This window comes from Canis aureus, chromosome 15, assembly GCF_053574225.1.
Source record: "Canis aureus isolate CA01 chromosome 15, VMU_Caureus_v.1.0, whole genome shotgun sequence".
In the NCBI taxonomy this organism is placed as follows: Eukaryota; Metazoa; Chordata; class Mammalia; order Carnivora; family Canidae; genus Canis; species Canis aureus.
In genome coordinates this window covers 59,080,977-59,105,277 of record NC_135625.1, presented here as the reverse complement: position 1 = coordinate 59,105,277, position 24,301 = coordinate 59,080,977, and the positions used below count along the sequence as shown (strand labels likewise).

At 53.9% G+C, this 24,301-nt stretch overlaps 1 protein-coding gene across 1 annotated transcript; it reads left to right on the top strand.

The window, feature by feature from the left end:
- The first annotated feature begins 4,295 nt into the window (after positions 1–4,295).
- Positions 4,296–21,498, top strand: KLRG2 (killer cell lectin like receptor G2). The gene is made up of 5 exons (XM_077850120.1): positions 4,296–5,055; positions 12,183–12,284; positions 12,690–12,835; positions 20,537–20,640; positions 21,103–21,498. The coding sequence occupies exons 1-5, from the start codon at positions 4,347–4,349 to the stop codon at positions 21,221–21,223; spliced, it is 1,182 nt and encodes a 393-aa protein (XP_077706246.1). The 5' UTR covers positions 4,296–4,346; the 3' UTR covers positions 21,224–21,498.
- Positions 21,499–24,301: the final 2,803 nt, after the last annotated feature.

Sequence of the window (24,301 nt, the reverse complement as noted above, 5' to 3'; positions counted from 1 at the left end):
CCATTTTGATGAAGCTGTCCTGAAGATGTCATCAGTTGGATTTTTAAAAACAAGGCACAGGAATGGCACTGAATTATAACTGTAGCTTTTGCAGTGATTTTGCAGAAACAGGACTGCCTGTCCAAATGTCCGCTGGCAGGAGACTGCTTGAATACATGATGTATGCGTATGGATTTAATATGGGTAAAGTTTTGGAAATAAAATATATGTATATATAATAACGACATAGGTAAGATAGGTATAGAAAAAATCCAGAAGACTCTATATTGAAATCTTAATAACAGAGATGTCTGGGGCATGAAATCACTTTCCATAGCATGTATTTCTGTAATATTTAAATTTTGTATCACAAGCATGTATTGCTGTTATAAGCAGGAAAAAAAAAAGGCTTTTGACGTGGGAGAGAGAAGGATGGAAGGAAGGATGACAACAGCAGACAGTGGTTCTCCTCTGGGGGCAGCCAGGATCTGACCCCAACTTGAAACAGTTGGAGAATTCATCTGCCTTAGGGCCTCCCACCAAAGTTGTCAGTGGCCTTCTGACGACAGCACCTGCAAAGCTGGGCCCTCTCCCCAGGGAGCCCCGCCAAGCCCAAGGCAGCCAGTGGTTGAATTTGGGCTTTCTGCCACTTGCAGTCGGGAGTGGCCAATGATGTCCTAACTTGAGGTAAAGAAGGGAGGTAGGGGGAAGATAGTCCAGGGGCTCTTGGGATCCACACCTGTGGACAAGCAGGCTCCAGGAAGGGCTGAAACCAGGGAAACTCCAGGGACCTGAGGAGGGGTTTGCGGGTCCTCTCCCCAGGGAGTGGCCCTACTGGAGTTTTGACAGCTCCCCGCCCTGGGTCTCTCAGATCAAGTGCCAAAATTCCTTCGAGGACAGTCTGATTGGCCTGGCTGTATCGGCCACAGGGTGGGGGTGCAGTGGGAGCACAGAGACCACCTGCATCCGTCCAGGGCAGGCAGCCATGTGGACGGGTGACTTGTTTGTTGTGGCTGCCTGCAGTAACACGGTGACACAGACTGAGCCGCTTAAACAACACAAGTGTGTTATCTCACAGCTCTGGAGGCAAGAAGTCCAAGGTCAGGGCGCAGGCAGGGTTGGTTCCTTCTGAGGTCTGCGGGAAGAGAATCTGTCCTGGGCCTGTCTCCTGTCTTTGGGGGCTTGCCAGTATCTTTGGCCTTCCCTGGCTGGTAGACACATTGCCCTGATCTCCACCTTCATGTTCTCACAGCGTGCTCCCTGTGTGTGTGTCCCAATATCCCCTTTTTATAAGGACACCCGTCATAATGGATTACGGAACCAGCCTACTCGGGGCGGACCGCATCATCATAGTCACTGCCCTAATTTCAAAGTCACATTCTGAAGCTTGGGGGATTAAGACTTTAACATATGAATTTGGGGCAGGGCAGGGTGGAGAGACAAAACTCAACCCATACATAACTGTTATGGTCCAGGTCCAGAGAAAGATCTGGGCTGCAGGGAGAGCTGGAGGAGAGTCAGTGACCTCCTGGAGAGTGAGAAGCCTCTGGGAGCAGATGGGAAACCAGCAGAGTGCAGTGTTAGGAGAGCCACAGACGTGTGGCTTCTGAAGAAATCCGCTGGATTTGGTGATGCGTGGTGCCCTTCACAGGGAACATGGGGGTGGACTCACCAGGGCAGAAACGCTGCAGTGGTGTAAGGAGGCACTTGGGATATGATGGAGTGGAGAAAGTGAGTGTTAAAGTATGTTGGGTGTGCAAGGAAGAAATACGTGTTAGCTGGAGGAGATAGGGACCAAGGAGGCATTTACAACCTGCTCGTGTTTACTGATGATGGGAAAGAAGCTGTAGAAAGGGAGAGACTAAAGGGGAGATCATCATTGTGCCAGCTCACCAGTGTGCCCAAGCTGTGTACCCACAGACCAGGGACCCTGCTCAGTAAATATTTGTGAAATGAAAGTGTGCCTGCACACGAGAGGAGACAGGATCCTGAAAACAGGTTTAAAAGACTGGGCAGGGCCACATTTTGAGTCCACCGTAGCTTCTAATCCCACTTCTTGCTGCCAGTGTTGACTTCACTTCCAGTGCTGTTTGATGCCAGTGCCAACCGTGGTCCAAATTCAAGATGGAATGTAGATGCCCTTGAGCGCCTCTGAGTCAGGAGCCCAGCCCAGTTCAGTGAGCTGTGGCCAGGGGAGCCAGGCTCTGGGGTATCCCCCCACAAGGTCACAGTAGCGTGTCTAAATTTTAAGCACATTGTGTTTTCCTCACTGACTCTTTCTGAGTCCAAACACCTGGAAGGTTAGAGATCCTTGATGTTATAAACTATTTGATAATCATTATCCCAGGAGGAGATACGTAAGGAGGAAGGCAAGTCAGGGTGCTCCTCTCCTAGCTCCAGGTCACATGATAAATAGACAAGCAGCCAATCTCAGCTTGGACAGTGACTACCTCTGAGAGGTAAAAAGGAGAGTAGGGACCTTTCCTTTATTTTTTATACTTTATATACTTGTGAATTATTTTAATTTTTACAATAATCTTTATCAGCTCTAAAAAAAACTCATAATATGCCATCTTTTTAAAACTGGATTTTTATTTAAGAATACACATAAATACATTCTTTCTAGAAAGTGGAAACATTACTGATAAGATTAAAATCTACACTATCTCCTCTGCCAACCCCCCAAACAATCTGCAGCAGAATCCACGATTATTATCACTTTGATGCATATCATTTCACACCTTTAAAATGTATTTTCATGCATGGATATGTCCCCACATTAAATATATAGTCCAGATTTCTGAAGGGATTAAACGTATTTTCATATAGTACTTTTTTTCCACTGGACTTTTTCTCGCAATTACTTGTCTTCAGGGGCCATCCTTTCCTAGTATTCCAACTCCCGGTCCTCCTTCCTTCCTTCTCCCCTAGCAGTAACAAGTCCATGGTCTTAACAAATGCTGATCCTAAAACCAAGCCAATAGAAGTCCCCAGGGTAAGGTTGTCAGATTTAGCAAATAAAAATTTAGGATGCCAGGGGCACCTGGGTGGTTCAATCAGGTAAGTGTCTGACTTGATTTCAGCTCAGCTCATGATCTCTGGGTCATGAGGTCGAGCGTCTTGTCCTTGGGCTCTGCGCTCAGCAGGGAGTCTGCTTCTCTCTCTCTCTCTCTCCCTCTTTCTGCCCCTCCTCCACTCTCTGTCTCTCTAAAATAAATATCCTAATAGGTGGCAGATTAAATTTTAAGTTCAGATAATAATTTTTAAAAAGATTTTATTTATTCATGAGAGACACAGAAACAGAGGCAGAGGGAGAAGCAGAGAGGACACCATGTAGGGAGCCTGATGTGGGACTCGATTCGGGGTCTCCAGGGTTACGCCCTGGGCCGAACGCAGGCGCTAAACCGCTGAGTCACGCAGGGATCCCAATGAATGGTTTTTAAATAGAAGTACACACAGTGCTTGGGATATACTAAAAAGTATTGTGTTTCTGAAATTCAGAGTTAACAGAGTGTCTTGTGTTGTTGTCAATCCAACCTTAGGGTGCTTGTTAAAAATACCACTGGCCTCATCCCCTCATGAGATGCAGTAAGTGCAGGTGAAGCCCAACCAGGAGTATGTGTACTTTTAAATGGTATTCAGGTCACTAGGCAGGCTTGGGAACCCTGTCCTGCACCACATCAGGCTGACTGGCAACCAGGCTCCTCTCCCTGTGAAAATACATCTTCATGCTTATTTATCCCTACTACCCTAACTCATTAAAAATGAGTTTTTAATGAGTTAGGGTAATAGGAGTCATGCCTCCAAGAGTGGCTGTCCCTAGAGCTTCTGTGGGTGGGGAAGGCCTCTCCGCTGTGGTGCCTCTTCTGCACTACACGGTCAGGACAACCAGCTCTGCTGCTTTTCCTCAGGCCGCCCAATTTCTTTTGGACCCGCTGATTTTTTTTTTTTTTTTTAGGTCCCAGGATCTGTTACAGACTTGGCCAACAGCTCTCAGGCTATAACCCTCAAAATCAACAAAATGGCAGAGGGCCGTGGGACTGGGGACAAAAGAAGAGGAAGGAGTCAGGCGGGGCTCTGGGTTCGCCCTCATGCCTCCAATTCCCGTTCTGTGCCCCCCGACGGGCGGGCGGGCGCTCGGCCCTCGCTCCGCGGCCAGGTGAAGGCGGCTCCGGAGCCCGAGGGGCGTGGCCAGCAGACCCCGCCCAGCCCATCGCGGCGGGGGCCTTGGGTGGGCGGGGGGAGGGCGGGGGGAGGGCGGGGGCGTGGCCTGGGAGCTTGACCAATTCCGACCCGGGAGGAGAAATTGCCTCGCTCCGGGGCTCAGGTGCGCTCGCTCCGCATCTCTCGGCCGCTCCGCTCGCCGGATGGAGCCGACCCAGGCGGCTGCCGGAGGAGACCGAGCCGGGGCCGCGTTCCCGATGGAGCCCTTGGGGCGCCAGGTGCCCGGGCCGGAGCCGCCGCAGGTCCCCGCGGAGGAGCGACGGCCCGAGAGTCCCGAGAGCAGCCCGAGTCCGGCCCGGGCCGCAAGGCAGGCGGCGGGTGCGGCCCAGGACCTCTCCGGCGGGAAGCAGGTGCCGTCGCCGCGTCCCGCGCGCCTGCGGCTCCCGCCCCCCGGCCTGGGCTACGGCGCCTTCCGCCGCCAGGCGTCCGCGGGCTCCGAGCCGCCGTCGCCCGGCCCCGCCGCGGCCGAGCAGTCCCGGGCGGGCGAGGCGCCGGGGCCCCAGCCGGTGCCGGGGGAGCCGCCGGGCGCCTGGGCCCCGGTGGAGCTGCAGGTGGACGTGCGCGTGAAGTCCGTGGGCGCGGCGGGGGGCAGCCGCGCGCCCTCGCCCGCGCCGTCCACGCGCTTCCTCACCGTGCCGGTGCCCGAGTCCCCCGCCTGCCCGCGCCGCGCCTTCCCCGCGCCCCCGCTCCTGCAGCGGCCGCCGGCCCGGCCCGAGCGCGGCCCCGACGCCGAGCCCCCGGGCGCCCCCCAGGGCCGCGGCCGCTGCCGGGAGCCGGGGCCGCGCGGCAAGGAGGACGCCGCGCTGCTGCCGGGCGCCGACGAGAAGCTGCCCCGGGGCGTGGAGCTCGTAGGTAAGCGCGCCCCGCCGCCCCCGTCGGCCCCCCGTCGCCCCCGACGCCCCGTCCCCCTGCGCCCCGCCACCCCCACGGCCCCCGACGTCCCGTCCCCCTGCGCCCCGCCCCGCCGACGGCCCCGGACGCCCCGTCCCCCTGCGCCCCGCCCCCCGACGGCCCCGACGCCCCGCCCCCTGCGCCCCGCCCCCCGACGGCCCCCGACACCCCGCCCCCTGCGCCCCGACCCCCGACGGCCCCCGACGCCCCGCCCCCTGCGCCCCGACCCCCGACGGCCCCCGACGCCCCGCCCCTTGCGCCCCGACGCCCCGCCCCCTGCGCCCCGTCCCCCGACGGCCCCGACGCCCCGCCCCCCGACGGCCCCGACACCCGCCCCCTGCGCCCCGTCCCCCGACGGCCCCGACGCCCCGCCCCCCTCGGCGCCCCGCCCCCCCGACGGCCCCGACGCCCCGCCCCCTGCGCCCCGCCCCCCGACGGCCCCAACGCCCCGCCCCCTGCGCCCCGCCCCCCCGACGGGCCCCGGCGCCCCGTCCCGCTCGGCGCCCCGACCCCCGACGGCCCCGACGCCCCGCCCCCTGCGCCCCGACCCCCGACGGCCCCCGACGCCCCGCCCCCTGCGCCCCGACCCCCGACGGCCCCCGACGCCCCGCCCCTTGCGCCCCGACGCCCCGCCCCCTGCGCCCCGTCCCCCGACGGCCCCGACGCCCCGCCCCCCGACGGCCCCGACACCCGCCCCCTGCGCCCCGTCCCCCGACGGCCCCGACGCCCCGCCCCCCTCGGCGCCCCGCCCCCCCGACGGCCCCGACGCCCCGCCCCCTGCGCCCCGCCCCCCGACGGCCCCAACGCCCCGCCCCCTGCGCCCCGCCCCCCCGACGGGCCCCGGCGCCCCGTCCCGCTCGGCGCCCCGACCCCCGACGGCCCCGACGCCCCGCCCCCTGCGCCCCGTCCACCTCGGCGCCCCGACCCCCCACGGCCCCGACGCCCCGCCCCCTACGCCCCGCCCCCCGGCGGCCCCCGGCGCCCCGCCCCGCTGCCTGGGGTCCGCCTGGCCCGCACCGCCCGCACTGCGTCATGGCGATGAGCAGCTAAAATCCCTTTCCACCGCCACCCCCCCCCCGCCCCCCGCGAGGACTCTCACCTCCCCTCGGAGTGTGCGTGCTCGGTGGAGCAGGAAGGGGGAGGTTTCCAGGGGCCGGGCGCGAACCCGGGCCCCGGACTCCCGTCCCTCTCGCAGACCCCGGCTCCGTCTTCCCCCCACGGCTGTTGAGGAGCCTTTGGCCCCGGACACTCCCCGATTCACTAGCTGCTGCGCGGGGGCTCGGGCCCAGGCTGCTGGGGGCGGTGTGGGCGTGGAGGGGGCCAGAGGAGGGGGGCGCTGGGGGAACCAGGAGGCCGGAGGGGCGCCCGGGGGCTCACTTGGTTCTGCCTCGACTCTTGACTTCAGCTCAGGTCATGAGCTCAGGGTCGTGAGATCAAGCCCCTCCCCAGCTCTCTGCTGGGCGTGGAGCCTGCTTAGGATTCTTTCTCCCTCTGCCCCCTCCCCCCCTTAAAAAAACAAAGAGAAAAAGAGACTGGAAAAGATGTCAGGAGTCCTGGACAAGGAGCCAGGAGGGAGCGGTGGGTGGACTTGGAGCCATGGGCAGCCTTCTCGGAGTAAGCGTGGAAAATGAGTGGGATTCGGGGGTGGCGGAGGCCACTTGTACCTGGAAACCTCGGGAACAGAGGCCAGGACACAGAGTGCCAGAAGCTGGGCCAGGTGAGGGGAGGACCAGGCCAGACGGGCCGCAAAGCCCAGGGTCTCTGCTGTGTCTTAGTCTTGTGTGGCGTTCGCGGACACGAATCACTTGGGCTTTTGCAGGGTTTGATGTGTGCGCATTTTCTGAATGATGGTGTAGTGTCCTTTTATTTTTATTTATTTATTTATTTTTAAAGACTAGAGAGAGGCAGGGGGGAAAGGAGAGAGAATCTTAAGCAGGCTGCACGCCCAGTGTGGAGCCCCCCATGGGGATCCATCTCACCTCCCTGAGATCGTGACCTGAGCCAAAACTAAGAGTCGCAGGCTCACCCCACTGAGCCACCCAGGCGCCCTGGTGATGTGTTTTCTATCGCTGCCGTAACGAATTGCCACAAACTTCGTGTTTTAAACAACGCAGATTTATCATCTCACAGTTCTGTAGGTCAGAAGGCTGATGTGGGCTCACGGGCGTAAAGCCAAGTTGGCAGCAGCACTGTGTTCCTTCCTGGGGGCTCTGGGGGGAGATTCTGTTCCCTTGCCTTTTGTAGCTGGAAGACTGCATTCCATAGTTCATGCCTCTCAGAATATTCAAAGTCCACAATGTTTGGCTGATTCCTTCTCCTGCCCTCTCTGGCTCTCCTCTTCTGCCTCCCTCTTCTGTTTATAAGGACCCTTGTGGTCCTGTGAGGCCTACCCAGAAGATCCAGGAAAAATCTCTGATAAGCAACCTTAACTCCAACCAGAACCTTAAGTCCCCTTTGCCATGTAACCTTACTCATAGATTACGGGGTTTAAGACATGGGTGTCTTTGGGGGGAGAACATGATTCTTCACAATGAATCTACAGCTCCGTGTCAGATTAATTCAACCGCCTAGGGGACACCTGGGTGGCTCAGGACATGATTCCAGATTCCTGGGATCGGGTCCCACATCAGGATCCTTACATGGAGCCTGCTTCTTCCTCTGCCTGTGTCTCTGCCCCTCTCTCTGTGTCTCTCATGAATAAATAAATAAAATCTTTAAAAAAAAAAATTCGGGGATCCCTGGGTGGCTCAGTGGTTTAGCACAGCCTTCGGCCCAGGGCGTGATCCTGGGGTCCCGGGATCGAGCCCCACATCCGGCTCCCTGCATGGAGCCTGCCTGCTTCTCCCTCTGCCTGTGTCTCTGCCTCTCTCTCTGTGTGTCTCATGAATAAATAAATAAAATCTTTTAAAAAATAAAAATAAAAAATAAAAAATAAATTCAACCGCCTAGGACTAAAACAGCCCAAGGACAGGTCAGCCTGGGATGGAGCCAGGAGGGCTATGGGCAGGGAGGACTCTGGAGCTGAGAGGGAGAACAGAGGCTCGGGATGGAGGTGTCTTTTGGAGAAAGTGGGGTGGCCTAGGAACTCAAGAGGTAGTTAGAATCTTGGTGGGATTGGGCAGGAAGCATGTGTTCAGTGCTGGGTGCATGGGGGAAATGGGACCCAAATGGGAGGGTGATGCCCAGCATGGTCCGGTCCAGCTGGAGGAGCAGGGGGTTTGTGGTAGACTGCCCTGGAGGTGATGGCACGAGAGTAGACCCTCACTGGCACGAGCCCTCTGAGTCCATCCGTGCCAAGCTTTGTATTTGGAAGTTTCCATTTTTTTTTTTTTTTTAAGATGCCTCCCCTCACATTGAATAGCCTTTAAGTCCTACAAAACCTGGTTCCACCCTGGGCCACCGGATTTGACTAAGAGGAAGCAGTGTTGCAGCCATGGGTAGAAAATGTGGCAAATTTTAAGATGGACTGGCAGCTGGAGAGTAAACAGGGTGTAACATCAGGATGTCATTCCAAGATTTGGGAAGGAAATTGAGTGGAAGCCAGAGTGGGGCCAAAGGGAGGGTGCTGGAAAGAATAGGGAATTTGTGTTATTCTTCCCATGTGGGACCGGGTGTGTTCGCAGCCACGGAGAGTAAGAGGGTCCAGAATTGGAAGCGGGGAGAAACAGGGTTGAGGGGACTCGAGCTTTCTCTGTATTGTCATGCTTATGTAAAGAGAACGTCTTGGCCTCCCTGTGAAATTCGGAATTGCTTTTGCAAGGGGGCAGGCGGGGCTTCCTCTGCCTGGAGGTTGGCGAGGTGTGTGGGGCTGCCTAACCCACTGTATTTCTTTTATCCATTCTTTTCTGAAAGGCCAGGGCTGAGTTCAGTGTCAGGTCATGGTAATTCTACTGACCGAGGTGATGGGTAGATTTGTTTTCCTTTTCTTCTCCAGGCCTTTTAGTTCTGCTTTTATTTTAAGACTCTCAACTTCTATGTATCTTTTATTTATTTATTTTAATGCTTTTTTTTTTTTAATTCATTAGAGACACAGAGAGACAGAGACCCAGGCAGAGGGAGAAGGAGAAGCAGGCTCCATGCAGGGAGCCCGATGTGGGACTCGATCCCCAGACTCCGGGATCACTCCCTGGGCTGAAGGCAGGCACTTAACCACTGAGCCACCTGGGCCTCCCTGTATCTTTTACCCCAAGCAATTTCAAATCCCCTTTTTTTGGTAGCAGCTCCATCGAGTTGTAATTCATATAACGGTACAATGCACCCCTCCTAGTGTAGCATCCAGGGGTCATCAGTACAGACACAGAGGTGCACAATCATCCCCACAGTCGGGTTCAGTGTGTTTTCAACAACCTGAAAAGAAATGCTGTACCTTTTAGCCATCGACCCCCCAACCTCTCACAGGCAACCCATCTGTGCACTTCCTGTCCCCGTGGGTTGGCCTATTCTGAACACCTCCATAAATAGATTCCTATAATGTGCGTCCTTTTGTGACAGGCTTCTTTAGGCCTTCTTTTAGGCCTAAAGTTCTCAGTGTTCAGCCACGTTTCAACATGTACCAGCACTTCCTACCTTTTATGGCTGAGTATTCTGATGGATATACCACATTTTGTTTATCCATGTATCAGTTGATGAAGATTTGGGTCAAATCCCTTTAAGAAACCGATTATCGGGATCCCTCGGTGGCGCAGCGGTTTAGCGCCTGCCTTCAGCCCAGGGCCTGATCCTGGAGACCGGAGATCGAGTCCCACACCAGGCTCCCTGCATGGAGCCTGCTTCTCCCTCTGCCTGTGTCTCTGCCTCTCTGTGCGTCTCATAAATAAATAAAATCTTAAAAAAGAAAAAGAAACCGATTATGTATTTAAAAAAAAAAAACAGGGACCCCTGGGTGGCGCAGCGGTTTAGCGCCTACCTTTGGCCCAGGGCGCGATCCTGGAGACCCGGGATCGAATCCCACGTCAGGCTCCCGGTGCATGGAGCCTGCTTCTCCCTCTGCCTATGTCTCTGCCTCTCTCTCTCTCTGTGTGACTATCATAAAGAAAGAAATAAATAAATAAATAAATAAATAAATAAATAAATAAATAAATAAATAAATAAATAAAACAAACTCCAAAAAGGTCACAGATGGAATATGACTCTTCATCTAGCAGCATAACACACTTCCCTGTTCAGTCTTTGAAGCAAGTGTTTTTTTCTAATGAAAATGGGAAATCAGGGATCCCTGGGTGGCGCAGCGGTTTGGCGCCTGCCTTTGGCCCAGGGCGCGATCCTGGAGATCCGGGATCGAATCCCACATCAGGCTCCCGGTGCATGGAGCCTGCTTCTCCCTCTGCCTGTGTCTCTGCCTCTCTCTCTCTCACTGTGTGCCTATCATGAATAAAAATTAAAAAAAAAAAAAAAAAAAAAGAAAATGGGAAATCAGGGACTTCAGAAGTGCCTATGCTTTGAAAGTTGAGTTATGATTGAAAACATGTTTTATGAAAAACCTTGGAAATGTGTCCCAGTTCTCTTGATGTGTGTGTTGTATGTATTCATGTGAAGGTATATATGAATATGCATGTGGTTTTAAGAATGGAATTAGTCTTTTCAAAATAATAAAGTGTTTGCTGGAGAAGTAACTTCTGCTGTTTCAGGCTTTGGCAAAACTATGATGATTGAGTTCTAGGGACCCTTCCGCTGGATATGTGGCATACTCAGCCCTCATCCCTGAGATGTGGGTCCTACATGCCCTGGCAGCCAAGTGTCTGGGAAATTTAAATTGAACCTAAATTTAAAGAGAGGCCTCAGGGCGCCTGGGTGGCTGTCAGTTAAGCATCTGCCTTGGCCAGGTCAAGATCCTGGGGCCCTGGGATTGAGCCGTGCATGGGGGGGAAAAAAAAAATCCCTGCTCAGCAGGGAGCCTGCTTCTCCCTTTCTCTGCCTGCCGCTCCCCCTGCTTGTGCTCTGCTCTCTCTCTCTCTCTCTCAAATAAATTTAAATTCTTTTTTTAAAAAAAGTAAATAAATAGACTTCCTCTTGCATTAATTGATTTCATGCTTCTGTGTTCTGGCCGAGATCAAATTCAGGAGCGCTTGGTTCCCTTAGATGTTTCCGGGTGGATAGCTGCTTAGAACTGCCGATGGCCGGGATTAACCATTTACTGTGTTTTCTTCTCCTTGTTCTCGCCTCTGGCCTTCCTGGTTCCTCACTCCTCACCAGAGCAGCATCTGGCATTCGAGTATGTTCTCTCTTGGAGCCTTCGCGGGCGCCTTTCCTCCTGCCTGTCTCTGGAGATCCTTTCCTCTCTGCAGCCTCATTCCAGCTCTCTGGGGTCCCCGGGCCCTTGAGCAGCTAGTGACTGCCATCTGTCTACTGCTCTGCCACCTGCAAAGCCCGCCCGGCCAGATGCCTATGTACAGTGGCCCCCCGTGATCTGGAGAGATAGAAGAGGCAGGTGATTGCACTGTCAAAACGGGCAAACACCAGGGCAGCCCAGGTGGCTCAGCGGTTTAGTGCCTGCCTTCGGCCCAGGGTGTGATCCTAGAGACCCGGGATCGAGTCCCACATCGGGCTCCCTGCATGGAGCCTGCTTCTCCCTCTGCCTGTCTCTCTCTCAATCTCTCTCTGTCTCTCATGAATAAATTAATAAAATCTTTAAAAAAAAAAAATGGGCAAACACCAAAACGTGTGTGGGGAGGCCCCCATCGAGTCAAGACTTGAACCCAGGTCTGTGGAAGTTTAAACTGGACCTGCAATCCTCTCTTGTTTGGAATTTCATCTCCTGGCACCTTTTTGAGTTCAGAGGCCTTGCCCTGTCCTGGGTGGTGTTTGTTCCTTGTGTCTGCTGCATGTCAAGTGCTCAGCAGATGGTTGTCAGCCAATCGTTTGTTCTTTTTCTCGAAACAGACTCCCAGGTCTTCTGGTTATTTGAAAAGCTGAGTATCTCCTAGCATTTTTCTCCCAAATAGGAAGGTCTAGCCTGAATTGAGTAGATTTTTGTGGTGTCTTGGGCTGGGGGTGGGGGGGTGCTGGTGTATGGGCCACCATGGTTCTGAGTTGGGTGTGGTTGGGACTGGCTCCCTCTAACCTGTCTCTCCTGGTTGTCCCCTCCCCAGGGCTGCCTGTGTACATGAAGTCCCTGCGCTGGGCCCTGGCGGTCATGGCTGTGTTTCTGGCCGTGTCCGCAGTCGCCATTGTGGCTCTGGCTTCTAGAGCAGGTATGGTGCCTCCTCTCCTGTCCTCCTCTGTCTACCACCAGGGAATCTAGTCCTTATAGCAGCTTGGTGACAATTAGAAAAAGACGTCCCCACTGGGCAGATGTAACATGAAGACATGGGGCTCAGTGAGCAAAGAGAAGGAGAGAGAGCTCCTGTCTCCCCCGGACATGACCCAGTGCCCTGACAAGCAGGGGTTGACAGCCACCTCCCCGGGGGCGGGGGCCTTGGTGCACTGCACAGGCTCTACAGCCTGCCCGAGGCCCTGCCCACCCTGCTTGCCATCCCGTGGCTTGCCAGCCCCATGCTCCAGATTTGCCCCCTCACTCAATACGGTAGTCAGATTTTGATTTTTTTTTTTTTAACATGCGTACGTTCGGCTCTTCAGAGTGGTCTGTGTGCTTGCAGGGGCCAGGTGCCAGCCGTGCCCCCAGGGCTGGATGTGGTCCGAGGAGCACTGCTACTACCTCTCCACCGAAGCTCAGGCCTGGGAGGCCAGCCAGGCCTTCTGCTCGACTCACCATGCTACCCTCCCGCTGCTGAGCCACACCCAGGTGAGGAGGGGGCAGTGGGCAGGGGGAGGATGGAGGTATCGGTATAGAGCACAGATGCCTAGCGAAGATCTAGTCCAACTCCGCATTACAGAAAAAATCACCCAGGCCTGGGGAAACAAAGCAACATGCAGGAAGACGGGACATCAGGGCTCCAAGGTCTTCAACTTCCTCTTCATTCTAAGCAGTAGAGGTGGAGCTGGGCAGATGGGAGCAGGGATGCTCCCACCCAGCCTGTGGCCACACAGTAAACAGGGAGCGATCCCTCAGTCAGTGGTTCCATAAATAGTTATCGAGCACCTACGCCGTGCTTGGCACTGGGGATTCAGCGATGATCCAGATCCCCCAGCCTACACCTCACACAGCTCACAGAGCAGTGAGTGAGGCAGACGTTAAGCAAGAAACCAGAGAGGGGCACCTGGCTGAGGGGCTCAGTCGGTGAAGCATCTGCCTTTGGTTCATGATCAGGTCATGATCTCAGGGTTGTGGGATCGAGCCCCCTTCTGCCTCTCCTCGTGCTTGTGTGCTTTCTCTTTCTCTGTCAGACAAAGAATCAAGTCAGAAAGAAAGAAAAAGAAAGAGAAAGAAAGAAAGAAAGAAAGAAAGAAAGAAAGAAAGAAAGAAAGAAAGAAAGAAAGAAGAAAAAAGAAAGAAAGAAAGAAAGAAAGAAAGAAAGAAAGAAAGAAAGAAAAAGAAAGAAAAAGAGAAAGAGAAAAATAAAGAAATCATAGAAATAGGTGTTCAATCATCATATTGATCTGTCCTGTGGAGAGGTATGTGGTGGTCACGGCACATGACAGGAAGATGTGATCTGAAGGTCAAGGTGGGCCAGGCAGCCTGGACCTAAAATTAACAAGAAAACCACAGAAAACATGTCAGGTAGCTGGCCAGACAGCCTCCTGGAGTGCTCCTTTCTTGTCTCCAGTCAGTACTGGTTTCTAACTAGGCCTTCTACACAGTTGTCAGCTTGGAATCTCGTCTCCATCCTTGGTATGTTTTTGCCTCTTTCCTGTGTGGGATGCCCATTTCCTACACCTTAAGACTTTTTCTTGGTTTATAGCCTTTTCTTGGTGGAGCACATACACTGTAAGTTTCCTAGAAAAAAAAGCGCATGCCTGGTAAATTTCTTGAGACCTGTCATTCTGAAGATACTCTTATTCTAGGCTCTTTTGACTGATAGCTTGGCTGGGTATAGAATTCTGGGGTGGAAATAGTTTTCCCCAAGAATTGTGCCGGATTCGCTCCATTACTTTCCAGCGTTCAGTCTTACCATTTAATAAGTCTGATCCCCCGATCCTTTGTATGTGACCTTTCCCTCCTCAGCCCCCCACCCCCCACATTTAGGGCCTTCACTTCTGTTCCCCCTCTGTTCTGATATTGAACAGTCATATCCCTTTGTCAGTCCTTTTCCTTTTCTTCTGCGTTGTTTGTAATTTTGAGAAGTCTTCTGGGTTCTTCAGATGTTCCTTGTTTTTGGTGCCCTGTTCGATTCAAGGATGCAATATCCTCTCTCATCTCCTTATAGATAGTACTTATATCTAACTTTGTTTTTGAAATTCGTTCTGTATTTCTGTATTTGTTCTGTATTCGTTCTGTATTATGTGTTTTTTCTGCAATTACCTTTCATTCTATGTATTGGGCTGTTGTGGGGTGGGGTTTTTTTGTCTTTTCATGTTAGAAAATTTCCTAAAATATCTGATGATCCTTAGCTGTCATAATCAAGAGGAAGACACTAAAGAACAGATTGGAAGCTCTATGTCGGGGGTGTCCAGGTGGAGGTGAGGGGATGCATTGGGCTTTCTTAGAGGCAGGCTTTGCAATGGAGGAATCGCTGGGGCTCAATTTTTTTTTTTTTTAAGTGATGCTAAGATGTCAGCATTCCAGGAGCCATGGGGAAAGAGAGCCAAGATTTCACTTGTAAGGAGGAAGCACTTAATTCCTCCCCCTTTTTAGTGTGAGTACCTCTAACCCTCAGCCAAACCTGGTGCTCTGGATTCCCCAGCCCCCTATGGTTTCTCTCAAAGTTTACTGTGCCCTGGCTGTATGGGAGGCGTGAGTGGATTTTGTGGGCAGGGGGAGCAGAGAGGACTTAATTACTCCCTTTATAGACTTTTAACCAGAGCTGTCTTTCCAGGCCCTTTCCCTGTACCTTGACCTCCAAAAGGACCTGTTTCCTCTAATATGTGAGCATTTGGGGGCTTTGCAATTCCAACTGGCATCTTTCTTGGCTTTCTCTCTACCTTTTCCTTGAAAAACCACCGAGCTTTCTTGGGTCTGCTCAGCAGATTACAGTTGTCTGGCTACCAAAGTTTTGTTGACATTACTCATACGCTGTCATCTTCTCCCATTCTTGTCTTTTATTTTCCCCTTTGTGATCATTTAAAGAAACTCCTGGGCAGCCCAGGTGGCTCAGCAGTTTAGCGCCACCTTTGGCCCAGGGTGTGATCCTGGAGTCCCGGGATCGAGTCCTGCGTCGGGCTCCCTGCATGGAGCCTGCTTCTCCCTCTGCCTGTGTCTCTGCCTCTCTCTCTCTCTGTGTGTGTCTCTCATGAGTAAATACATAAAATCTTTAAAAAAAAAAAAAAATTCCTTTCTATTACTATTTTATTAAGAGTTTTAAATACGAATAAGTTTAATTTCATTGGATGCTTTTTTGTGTGTCTATTGAGAATACCTTTTTGTTTACTCCTTTTTATGTGAATTACATTGATTTTTTTTTTTTATTCTAGGCCTCCTGTAATAGTTAACTGAGCCATGATTTTTTTATTCCCCCAGTACTTCTATATTTGACTTGTTAATATTTTACTTGGGATTTCTCATACCTGTTTTCTTGGACTGCTCTTGCTCAGTCCTGACCCCAAAGCTATTCTACACCATACAGTAGGGAAGGGGGTTCCTGCCTTTTTCTTTCTGGGAGAGTTCCCTGGTGGTGGATATAAAACTGTGCTGGAGAAAATGTTTACAGTGGCTTATTTTATTACCAGGAATAGCACTTATGTTTCAGAAAACATGGGGAAATGAAAAAGTTATGATGTAGATTGAAAAAAATCAAATCTGCAATTTCAGTATGGTAAAAATATACATGCAAAGAAAACACATGGAAAGGGAATATGTATATTAATTATTCTAATCCTGGTTACCACTGGGGCCAAGATTATAAGTGATTTTTTCTTTGTTTTAATTTCTTTTAATGTGCTAAACGTTCCGTAAATGTGTGCTGTGTATAATTGGGAGGAAATGCCAGGGGGACGGTAGCCTGAGGAAGATCAGTATATAGGGTTTTGCTAGGGCCCCAATTTCGTATGTTTGCCAGATAAGAATGGGCAGGGCTGGGGAACCTTACCAGGCCCCTGGTTGCATCTGCAAAGTGAAGGCCAGTGGGAATGGGAAGGGAGGTGGGTCCCTAGACAGCAGGGGAGCTGGGGGGGTGCCGAACCTGGCAGGGACCCACTGAGCACAGCAAGTGTCCTCAGAAAGCCTGTCCCTGCCCTCTAGCCTCTAAGTACACAGGTTCAGTCCAGAACGACCTCAGCCCTCGGAGCAAAAACCTCCCTGTGGGCTGGTGGGTCCTCCAAGGGGGTGATGGGCTTAAACTATCCAAACTGCAAGCTTGAGATGAAGAATTCCTTTAAAACTAAGCATTACAGGATCAATTATTTGGAACTTAAGTAAGTATATAGAAAACTCTGGGTAAGCTCCTTGCAAAAAGAGCAAGGTGAAGATTTGAGTCCTGGGCAGTTAAAATCTGGAGTAGGATGACTGTAGAGCTCTGGAATCCTTCCAAGCTCTGGAAGAGAGCCAGACACTCCAGGAGGCACTGGGGTGGGGGTGGGGAGGAGCAGCCGAGGACAGGCTGGCTGAGGGAGCTGGGACACACACTCCCAGGGACAAACCACAGTGCCAGTGGTACGCACAGCCCTTGGAGGAGCAGGTCTCATCCCCCCCAAGAGCTGGTTTTGCTCAGGGTTAGAGAAAGTGAGAACCTTTAAGTGCTGTCCGTATCATCAGACTCCCTCCACTGGTTCCAGAACAGCTGTGTTTTCAAGGGTGCAGGGAGCAAGAAGCCACCGTAAGTGTCATACACTGGAGACTGCAGAAAAGTGGAAAAAACACGAAGAAATGCTCATCATAGGATTAAGAAAATTAACTGGGGCATTTAAATATTAAGGTAGAAGCGTATGAAGGCAGAAAGCAGGGATGCTTGAGGGTCGCAGGAGTGGTGGGTGCACATGAGGTTTCTGTCTGAGCAGATGGAAGGGTTCTGGAGGCAGTGGCAGTGATGGGCGCACAACAGTGTGGCTGGCCCTGATGCCACCAACCCGTACCCCTAAGAATGGTTAAAGTGCTGAATTCCATGATAGGTATTTTACCACAATTTTTTTTTTACCACAATTTTTAAAAAAAGAAATGTTTGAAGGCAGAGCAGATAATTTCCCTCCACTTGAGATTTTAAGTACATTCTTCTCATGGCCTGGGACATCAGTGGCATCACGACAGAGCAGTTCTTGGAACCCTAAATGACTCACAGATTTCTAGAATTTAGGTCTCTGGATGATGCTTTTCCCATGCCGTCATTTCTGCCAGCCGTGAGAGTAAGTCCATGGAGTCGGAGGAAAGAGGGTAGAAGGAGCGAGTGGGCAGGGACAGGCCATGCCTCCCGTTAGTGGGCCTGGAGGTGGGGGGGGACAGCCAGGCGGCCTGGGGCCAGGATGGACAGACGGCCGGAAGGCAGGAGCCCTTGGCAAGGCCGGGCACGTGTGTGTGTGCACAGCCCCTGGCCCAGAGCGGAGGGCGCCCACTACTGAGCGCGGACCACAGGCCCTTGGCTTTCTACACACCCTCTCAGGCCTCCTAGCCGACATGCCCTGTCTTGGAGGAAAGCCTGGGTGCTGGCCTAAGGCCGCCCAGACCTGGGGTTTGAATATGGGGTGGCCTGGCCAGGGAGAAGCCCCGGACCCTGCTCTGCCTTCCCGCACAGGGAGCATGGCTCCCAGGCGGAGGGTGCTGCTGGGAGGCGCCGGCTCTGCTGCAGCCCCTGCCCAGGGCTGGCCCACCCTGCCGCCGCCGGCCCTCGGCCTCCCCCAGGCCCCCTGCACAGCCCTGCTCGCGGGGCCGCCTCCGCCTCCGCGCTCGGCCTGCCCTCCGGCCTTTGGGAAGGGGTGAGCTCACCAGCCCCCCGGCCCGAGGTTCCTGGGTCTCCCTCTGCTGCTCCCTGGCCGGTGGCCCCTTGAGGACGGGACACGGGACCCGCACTTGGCCTGAGCTCTCACTGGGTCCCAGCAGGGAGCAGGGGGCCGCTGCGGGGCACTGGCTGGCTGTGCAAAGGGCTATCACAGCCGCGGTGCACAGGACGCCCCAGCCTCACCTCGGTCACTGCCCCATGCGGGAGAGGGACAGGCCGTGGGCTTCGTGCACAAGCTCCCAAGGGTGGCCACGGCCCCGGGGGTGTGGGGGGAGCTCACCCTAGACGGGTAAGCACTGTGTCCCCGCAGGAAGGGACCTTGGCACGGAGACCCGAGGGACGGCGAGGAGTGGCACCAAGGGGACCGTCATTACTCGTGATTTCTTTCTGATAACCAGGGACAGATATTAGAGGTTTGGCTTTCTCAGCTTTCTAGGGAAAAGCTGGGCGTGCATTGAACTCCCTTTGGCCGGCGTACTTCTAATTTTCTCATGAATAGAGGCTTCTGGATGTTGTGAGCAACGTGTACTTGCTGGTGTGATCGTTTTTCTTCACTCAGTGTAATTATCTATTTACACTTTCTTATATTTTCTACGTTACTTGGAATCTTTTGTTTAAACCTTTTAAAAAATTTTTTAAATTTAAATTCAATTAACATATAATATATTACTGGTTTCAGAGGTGGAGTTCAGTGATTCATCAGTTGCACATAACACCCAGTGCTCATCACATCAGTGCCCTCCTTAATGCCCATCACCCAGTTACCCCATCCCCGCCCCCCCCCCCCAAGCAACTCTGTTTCCTATGATTAAGAGTCTCTTACGGTTTGTCTCCCTCTCTGGTTTCATCTTGGTTTTATTTCTTCCTCTCTTCCCCTGTGATCCTGTTTTGTTTCTTAACTTCCACATGGAAGTGAAATCATATGATAATTGTCTTTCTTTAACTGACTTATTTCGCTTAGCATAATGCCCTCTGGTTCCATCCACGTCATTGTAAATGGCAAGATTTCTTCTTTTTTTTTTTTTGAATGGCTGAGTAATATTCCATTGTATATACAGACCACATCTTTATCTTTTCATCTGTCAATGGACATCTGGGATCTTTCCATAGTTGGCTACAGTGGACATTGCTGCTATAAACACTGGGGTGCAGGTGTCCCAGCATTTCACTGCATCTGTATCTTTGGGGTAAACACCCAGGAGTGCCATTGCTGGCTCATAGGGTAGCTCTATTTCTAACTCCGTGAGGCCCCTCCACACTGTTTTCCAGGGCAGCCGCACCAGCCTGCATTCCCACCCACAGTGCACGAGGGTTCCCCTCTCTCCGCATACTCACCGACATGCCGCTTGGCGTCTTTATCAGCAATGTGACTTCCCGTCGTGTTGCTATCTTGTAATTTGCCCAGTTCGAGGCCTGAGCATTTGGGTGGTTTCCATTTTTTCTTTCTAGATAACACCGTGTTATCTTGGGGTAAGTTCATTTTCTCCCCTTTATGTTCTTGGGTTTATTCTCCAAAGCAGCATCACTCGTCCAAGTGGTAGCCAGGATGTTAGGGCTCCTGTGCTGTGGCAGCAAGTCGCAATCTGGAACTGCCCCAGCTTTGCTGCCCCACAATTCATCTTTTTACAAGTTAAACGTTTTTAAATACCATTTTCTGCTTTCACTTGTTGCTAAAAACAAGATGATGTCAAGGACAAATATTTAAGAGAAAGGTCATCTCTAGCAGCTCTCTAACATACTTTTTGGTTTTTGTTCCTTGTGTGTCCGCATTCTTGTGCGAGCACATTTTGTCGTCACTGTAATCATGCCACAACTCTGGTTCAGCGTTTTTATTCGCTGTAACCCTTTATGTGCCATAATGTTCCTCTTACTGCTCCACGGTCTCCATACTTGTCTTTTTTTTTTTTTAATGGTCTAATATTGGGCACCTGGGTGGCTCAGTGGTTGAGCGTCTGCCTTTGGCCCAGGGCATGATCCCAGGGTCCTGGGGTCGAGTTCTGCATCGGGCTTCCTGCATGGAGCCTGATTCTCCCTCTGCCTGTGTCTCTGCCTCTTTGTCTCTCGTGAATAAATAAAATCTTAAAAAAAAATAAATAAAAGGCCTAATATTGTGCTGTAACTGGCAAGTGCACTGTTGACCCTCTGCTCAGGCCACGTCTGCAGCCCTGCCCCTCGCCTCCAGCCCAGGCAGGCTGTTGGCTATCGGCTTACCCGGTGTGCTTTCTCCCCTCGTCTCTGTCCACGCACTACCCATCACACGCTGCTCGGTGGGGACTGGCGTTAACAAGCTGTCTCCCTCGAGGCTGAGATGGGATCACCCCCGGTCCCCAGGCCCGAGCATCGTGTCTGGCACCCAGCAAGCAGCCGATACGGCTTTCCAATTCCCGGTGTGCTGGGAGAGCTGGGTTGAGCGCAGGCAGTTCCCTGGCGTGTGAGCTGGGAACTTGCTAGATGCAGGGCAGAGAGGGGGACAACACAACCCCAGGTGGGAGGAGGGGTGAGCAGCTGCTTTTCTCCTTCAGGACTTCCTGAGCAGATACCCAGTCAGCAAGCACTCCTGGGTGGGAGCCCGGCGAGGCCGCCACGGCTGGCACTGGATCGACGGGGCCCCAGTATCACCCCAGCTGTGAGTGACTGTGGGCTTGGGTGGGTGGCCCCTCGGGCTCTGGTATGACCAGATTGACATCACAGCAGATGCCAAAGAAGGGATGGAGGCCTTTCCCTCTGCGGACACCTGCCCCACTGTTGATGTGATCCTCCATGTGTTCCCCCACCAGCCTCGGGTACCTCTTGGGAGACAGCCTACCCTTCTCACCCCACCTGGCTTGGGGCCTTAGTTTCGTTTAGTCTCGGTCACCCCATCCCTTGTTTGGGCACAGAGTGTCCACCCAAGCAGGATTGTCACCCTGCTCCGTAGATAAGGGGAGCTGCACAGAGGCGTTGGGGTGGCGCCCTTGAGCTATAGGCATCCTCGTGACCGCTACCCCTGCCCCAGAGCGCTCTCCAGACTCCCCCGGCCCCGTGCAGCGTCCACGTGGCCAGCAGGCTCTGTCATCCTGAGCCCCGTCCCCTCTTCTCACCCTCGCAGACTCCCAGAGGACGATGAGGACCGGCTGGATCCCCAGTGCGGAGGCCTGGAGGAGGGCAAGCTCGTGGCCCTGGACTGCGCCTCGCCAAGACCGTGGGTCTGTGCCAAGGGGGCCAAGTGACCTGGGGGCTGGCGCCCGGGGGCAGCCAGGTGGCCGGCTGGGGCGGCCTCCTGCTGGACCCAGGCTTCCAGGTCTCCCTGCCCGGCGCCCGCGGGGCCCTTCCTGAGCGGCGGGGGGCCGGTCCTGACGCGGGCAGGTCGCGTCCAAGGGCAAGGCGGCTTTCCAGGCCCTGAGCTTAGTGTCCAGCTTCTGAGGTGGATTTGTTGAGTTACCCGGGGATGGTTTTTTAGCATTTTGAGCCGATGTTTCTCCCTCATTAAAGTGGCTGTTTCCTATCCTCTGCCTCACCTGCTTAGTCACCCGTGCAAGCCCCTGGCCTCAGGGGCCCAGGAGACCCCAGCACCCACGGGTGCTGCCCCCTGGCTGTTACGATCACAGGGAGTGAGGCTTCGCCTGGGGCGGCAGCGACAACATCCCAGCAGTGTCCGGGGGACAGCAAATGCGAGGTGCCCCCCGGGGGGGTGAGGGCGGTGCTGGGGGGCTTCTGAGCCCCTGAGGCTGGAGGCTGGGAAGATGCGGAGGGGGGCCCCCCGCCCAGGCAGGGGAAGCCCAGGGAGCTGCAGCAACAAAGGAAATCAGAAGCCTGGGAGGTGGGGATCCCGGGGGTCCCCCGGTTTAGGGCCTGAGCCTGGAGCCCCGGGGTCGAGGCCTGCTTCTCCCTCTGCCTGTGTCTCTCATGAATAAATAAAATCTTAAAAAAAATAAAAATAAAAAATAAAAAAATAAAAAGCGTGGGAGGCTGGAGGCAGCTCTTCTGCCCACAGGCGGGGCCCACAGGCCAGACGGGGTGGCCGCGGGGTGGCCCGGAGGGCTGCTTTCGCCCCGCAGCCCCTCCCTGCGACCGGCCCGGGGCTGCACCCCGCACCTGGCCTGGGCGCCCGGCACCCCGCGGCGCTCTGCCGGCAGGACGGGCCGAGCCCAGGCGCGGCGAGCGGGACAGCGGCGCCTCTACCGGCGGGAGCCCCTCCGGCCGTGTCCGGCTGGGCCAGGGACCCTGGGGAGCACCTGTGCAGGTAGAAAGACACGGGTGGCCGCGGTGAGACGGCTGGTGCACCCCGAAGCCCAGAGTTGGTCAGCATCACGTGGCGAGGAAGGGGAAGAGCCGGGAACTTCCGATGCGCGGCCCTGGGAAGCCCCCAGCCCTGTCCTGGGGGGGCCGGGCAAGAAACAGCAGTGCCAGCATGTTATTTAGAAATATGGAAACAGGGCAGCCCGGGTGGCCCTGCGGTTTAGCGCCGCCTTCAGCCCCGGGCCTGACCCTGGAGACCCGGATCGAGTCCCACATCGGGCTTCCTGCACGGAGCCTGCTTCTCCCTCTGCCTGGGTCTCTGCCTCTCTGTGTGTGTGTCTCTCATGAATGAATAAAAATCTTAATAAATAAAAATAAAAAAATAACCTCAGTGTCTCCAAGGAGCAGGAGTTAGATTACTGAGGGACCAAACTTGTTTAATCCTGTGTACACTAGTATTACTGAAGCCACATGCGCATGTGTGTTTAAGAACCCGTATTTATGTACTACTAGGATTAAAAGAGGAATTAAGGGGCGCCTGGGTGGTGCAGCGGTTGAGCATCTGCCTTTAGGTCAGGGCAGGATCCTGGGGTCCTGGGATCGAGCCCTGCTCAGCAGGGAGCCTGCTTCTCCCTCTCCCTCTGCTGCTCCCCCTGCTTGTTGGCGCTCTCTCTCGCTCTCTCTCTCTCTCTCCCTATCAAATAAATAAAATCTTTAAAAAAATAAAATAAAGGATTAGACTTTTTAAAAGGTCCACAAGATACTGATGCACAGCCCAGCTTGAGAATTGCAGGCTTCAAGGTGAGCCTGGGCCGCCCCTTCTCACAGCCTGTGCACACCCCCTTCGCCAAGGGGCATCTTGCCCTTTCTACGAAGCAGGAGCTGGGGAGGCTACAGAGCGGGTCGGTCTGCACAGAATTCCTCTGAGTAATTGCTCTAGTCTCTCCTCCCCCCGGGACTGCCCGCTGCTCGCGTGTGACATCCACACATCACCATGGCACTGCCAGCACTGGCTGGTGGCACCGACAGGTCCCTCCCGTGGTGCAGGAGCCACCTGCGGCAGGTGCACATGACTCCTCCACCCAGGCCTGAGCTGCTGATTTTTACCAACTTTCTTGGTGATGCTGATGCAGAGGGTCCAGAAACCACATTTTGAGAAACCCTGTCTAAAAGAGCCCATGGAAGGGAAAAAAAAAGTAAATATATTTTATTTTTTTTTAAAAGATTTATTCATGAGAGACACATAGAGAGGCAGAGACACAGGCAGAGGGAGAAGCAGGCTCCATGCAGGGAGCCTGACGTGGGACTCGATCCCAGGACCCTGGGATCATGACCTGAGCCGAAGGCAGACACTCAACCGCTGAGCCATCCAGAGATCCCATGTAAATATATTTTAAATGAACTTTATTGAGATATAATTTACCCAAAGGAAAATGTACCTGTCTCAAGAGGACCTTCTGACAAATGTAGTTATGCGTGTCATCAGGGCCACACACGATATGGGACATGTTCCCCAAGCCCCAGAAAGTTCCCTGCTGTCCCTTTGCAGCTGATCCTCTCTGACCTCCAGCCCCAGGTAAATCTGTGTTGTGTCTCTATAGGTAAGTTTATTTTATTTTTTTAAGATTTAATTTTTTGAGAGAGAAAGAGAACACAAGCGAGGTGATGGTAGAAGCAGCAGACTCCCCACTGAGCAGGGAGCCTGATGTGGGGGCTTGATCCCAAGACCCTGGGATCATGACCTGAGCTGAAGGCAGAAGCTTAACTGATTGAGCCACCCCAGGTGCCCCTCTAGGTAAGTTTAGCTTGTTCTAGGGGCGCCTCGTACATCGTCCTTGTGCCTGCTGCCACTTGCCGGCTTGCTGCTTGGAGCCGAGCTGCCTGCCTGCGGTGTAGCCCAGTTTAGCTTTGCCCCAGTTGGCGATCTAACGGTCATCTCCAGGTTTGGGCCGTTGTGAATCCAGCTGCTATGAACGTGGGAATCCAAGCCTTTGGAGGTAGGTTTTGCCTACCATCCTGTAATCCCCACACCAGCACACCACAAGAGTTCCCGCTGCTCCGCACCTTCC

What these genes read in the sequence shown, in the direction of transcription:
- KLRG2 (XM_077850120.1), top strand. Translation starts at nt 4,347, where the DNA reads ATGGAGCCGACCCAGGCGGCTGCCGGAGGAGACCGAGCCGGGGCCGCG. An exon ending in CCGGGGCGTGGAGCTCGTAG is followed by an intron (nt 5,056 to 12,182) that starts GTAAGCGCGCCC and finishes TCCCCTCCCCAG; the next exon opens with GGCTGCCTGTGTACATGAAG. An exon ending in GCCCCAGTATCACCCCAGCT is followed by an intron (nt 20,641 to 21,102) that starts GTGAGTGACTGT and finishes TCACCCTCGCAG; the next exon opens with ACTCCCAGAGGACGATGAGG.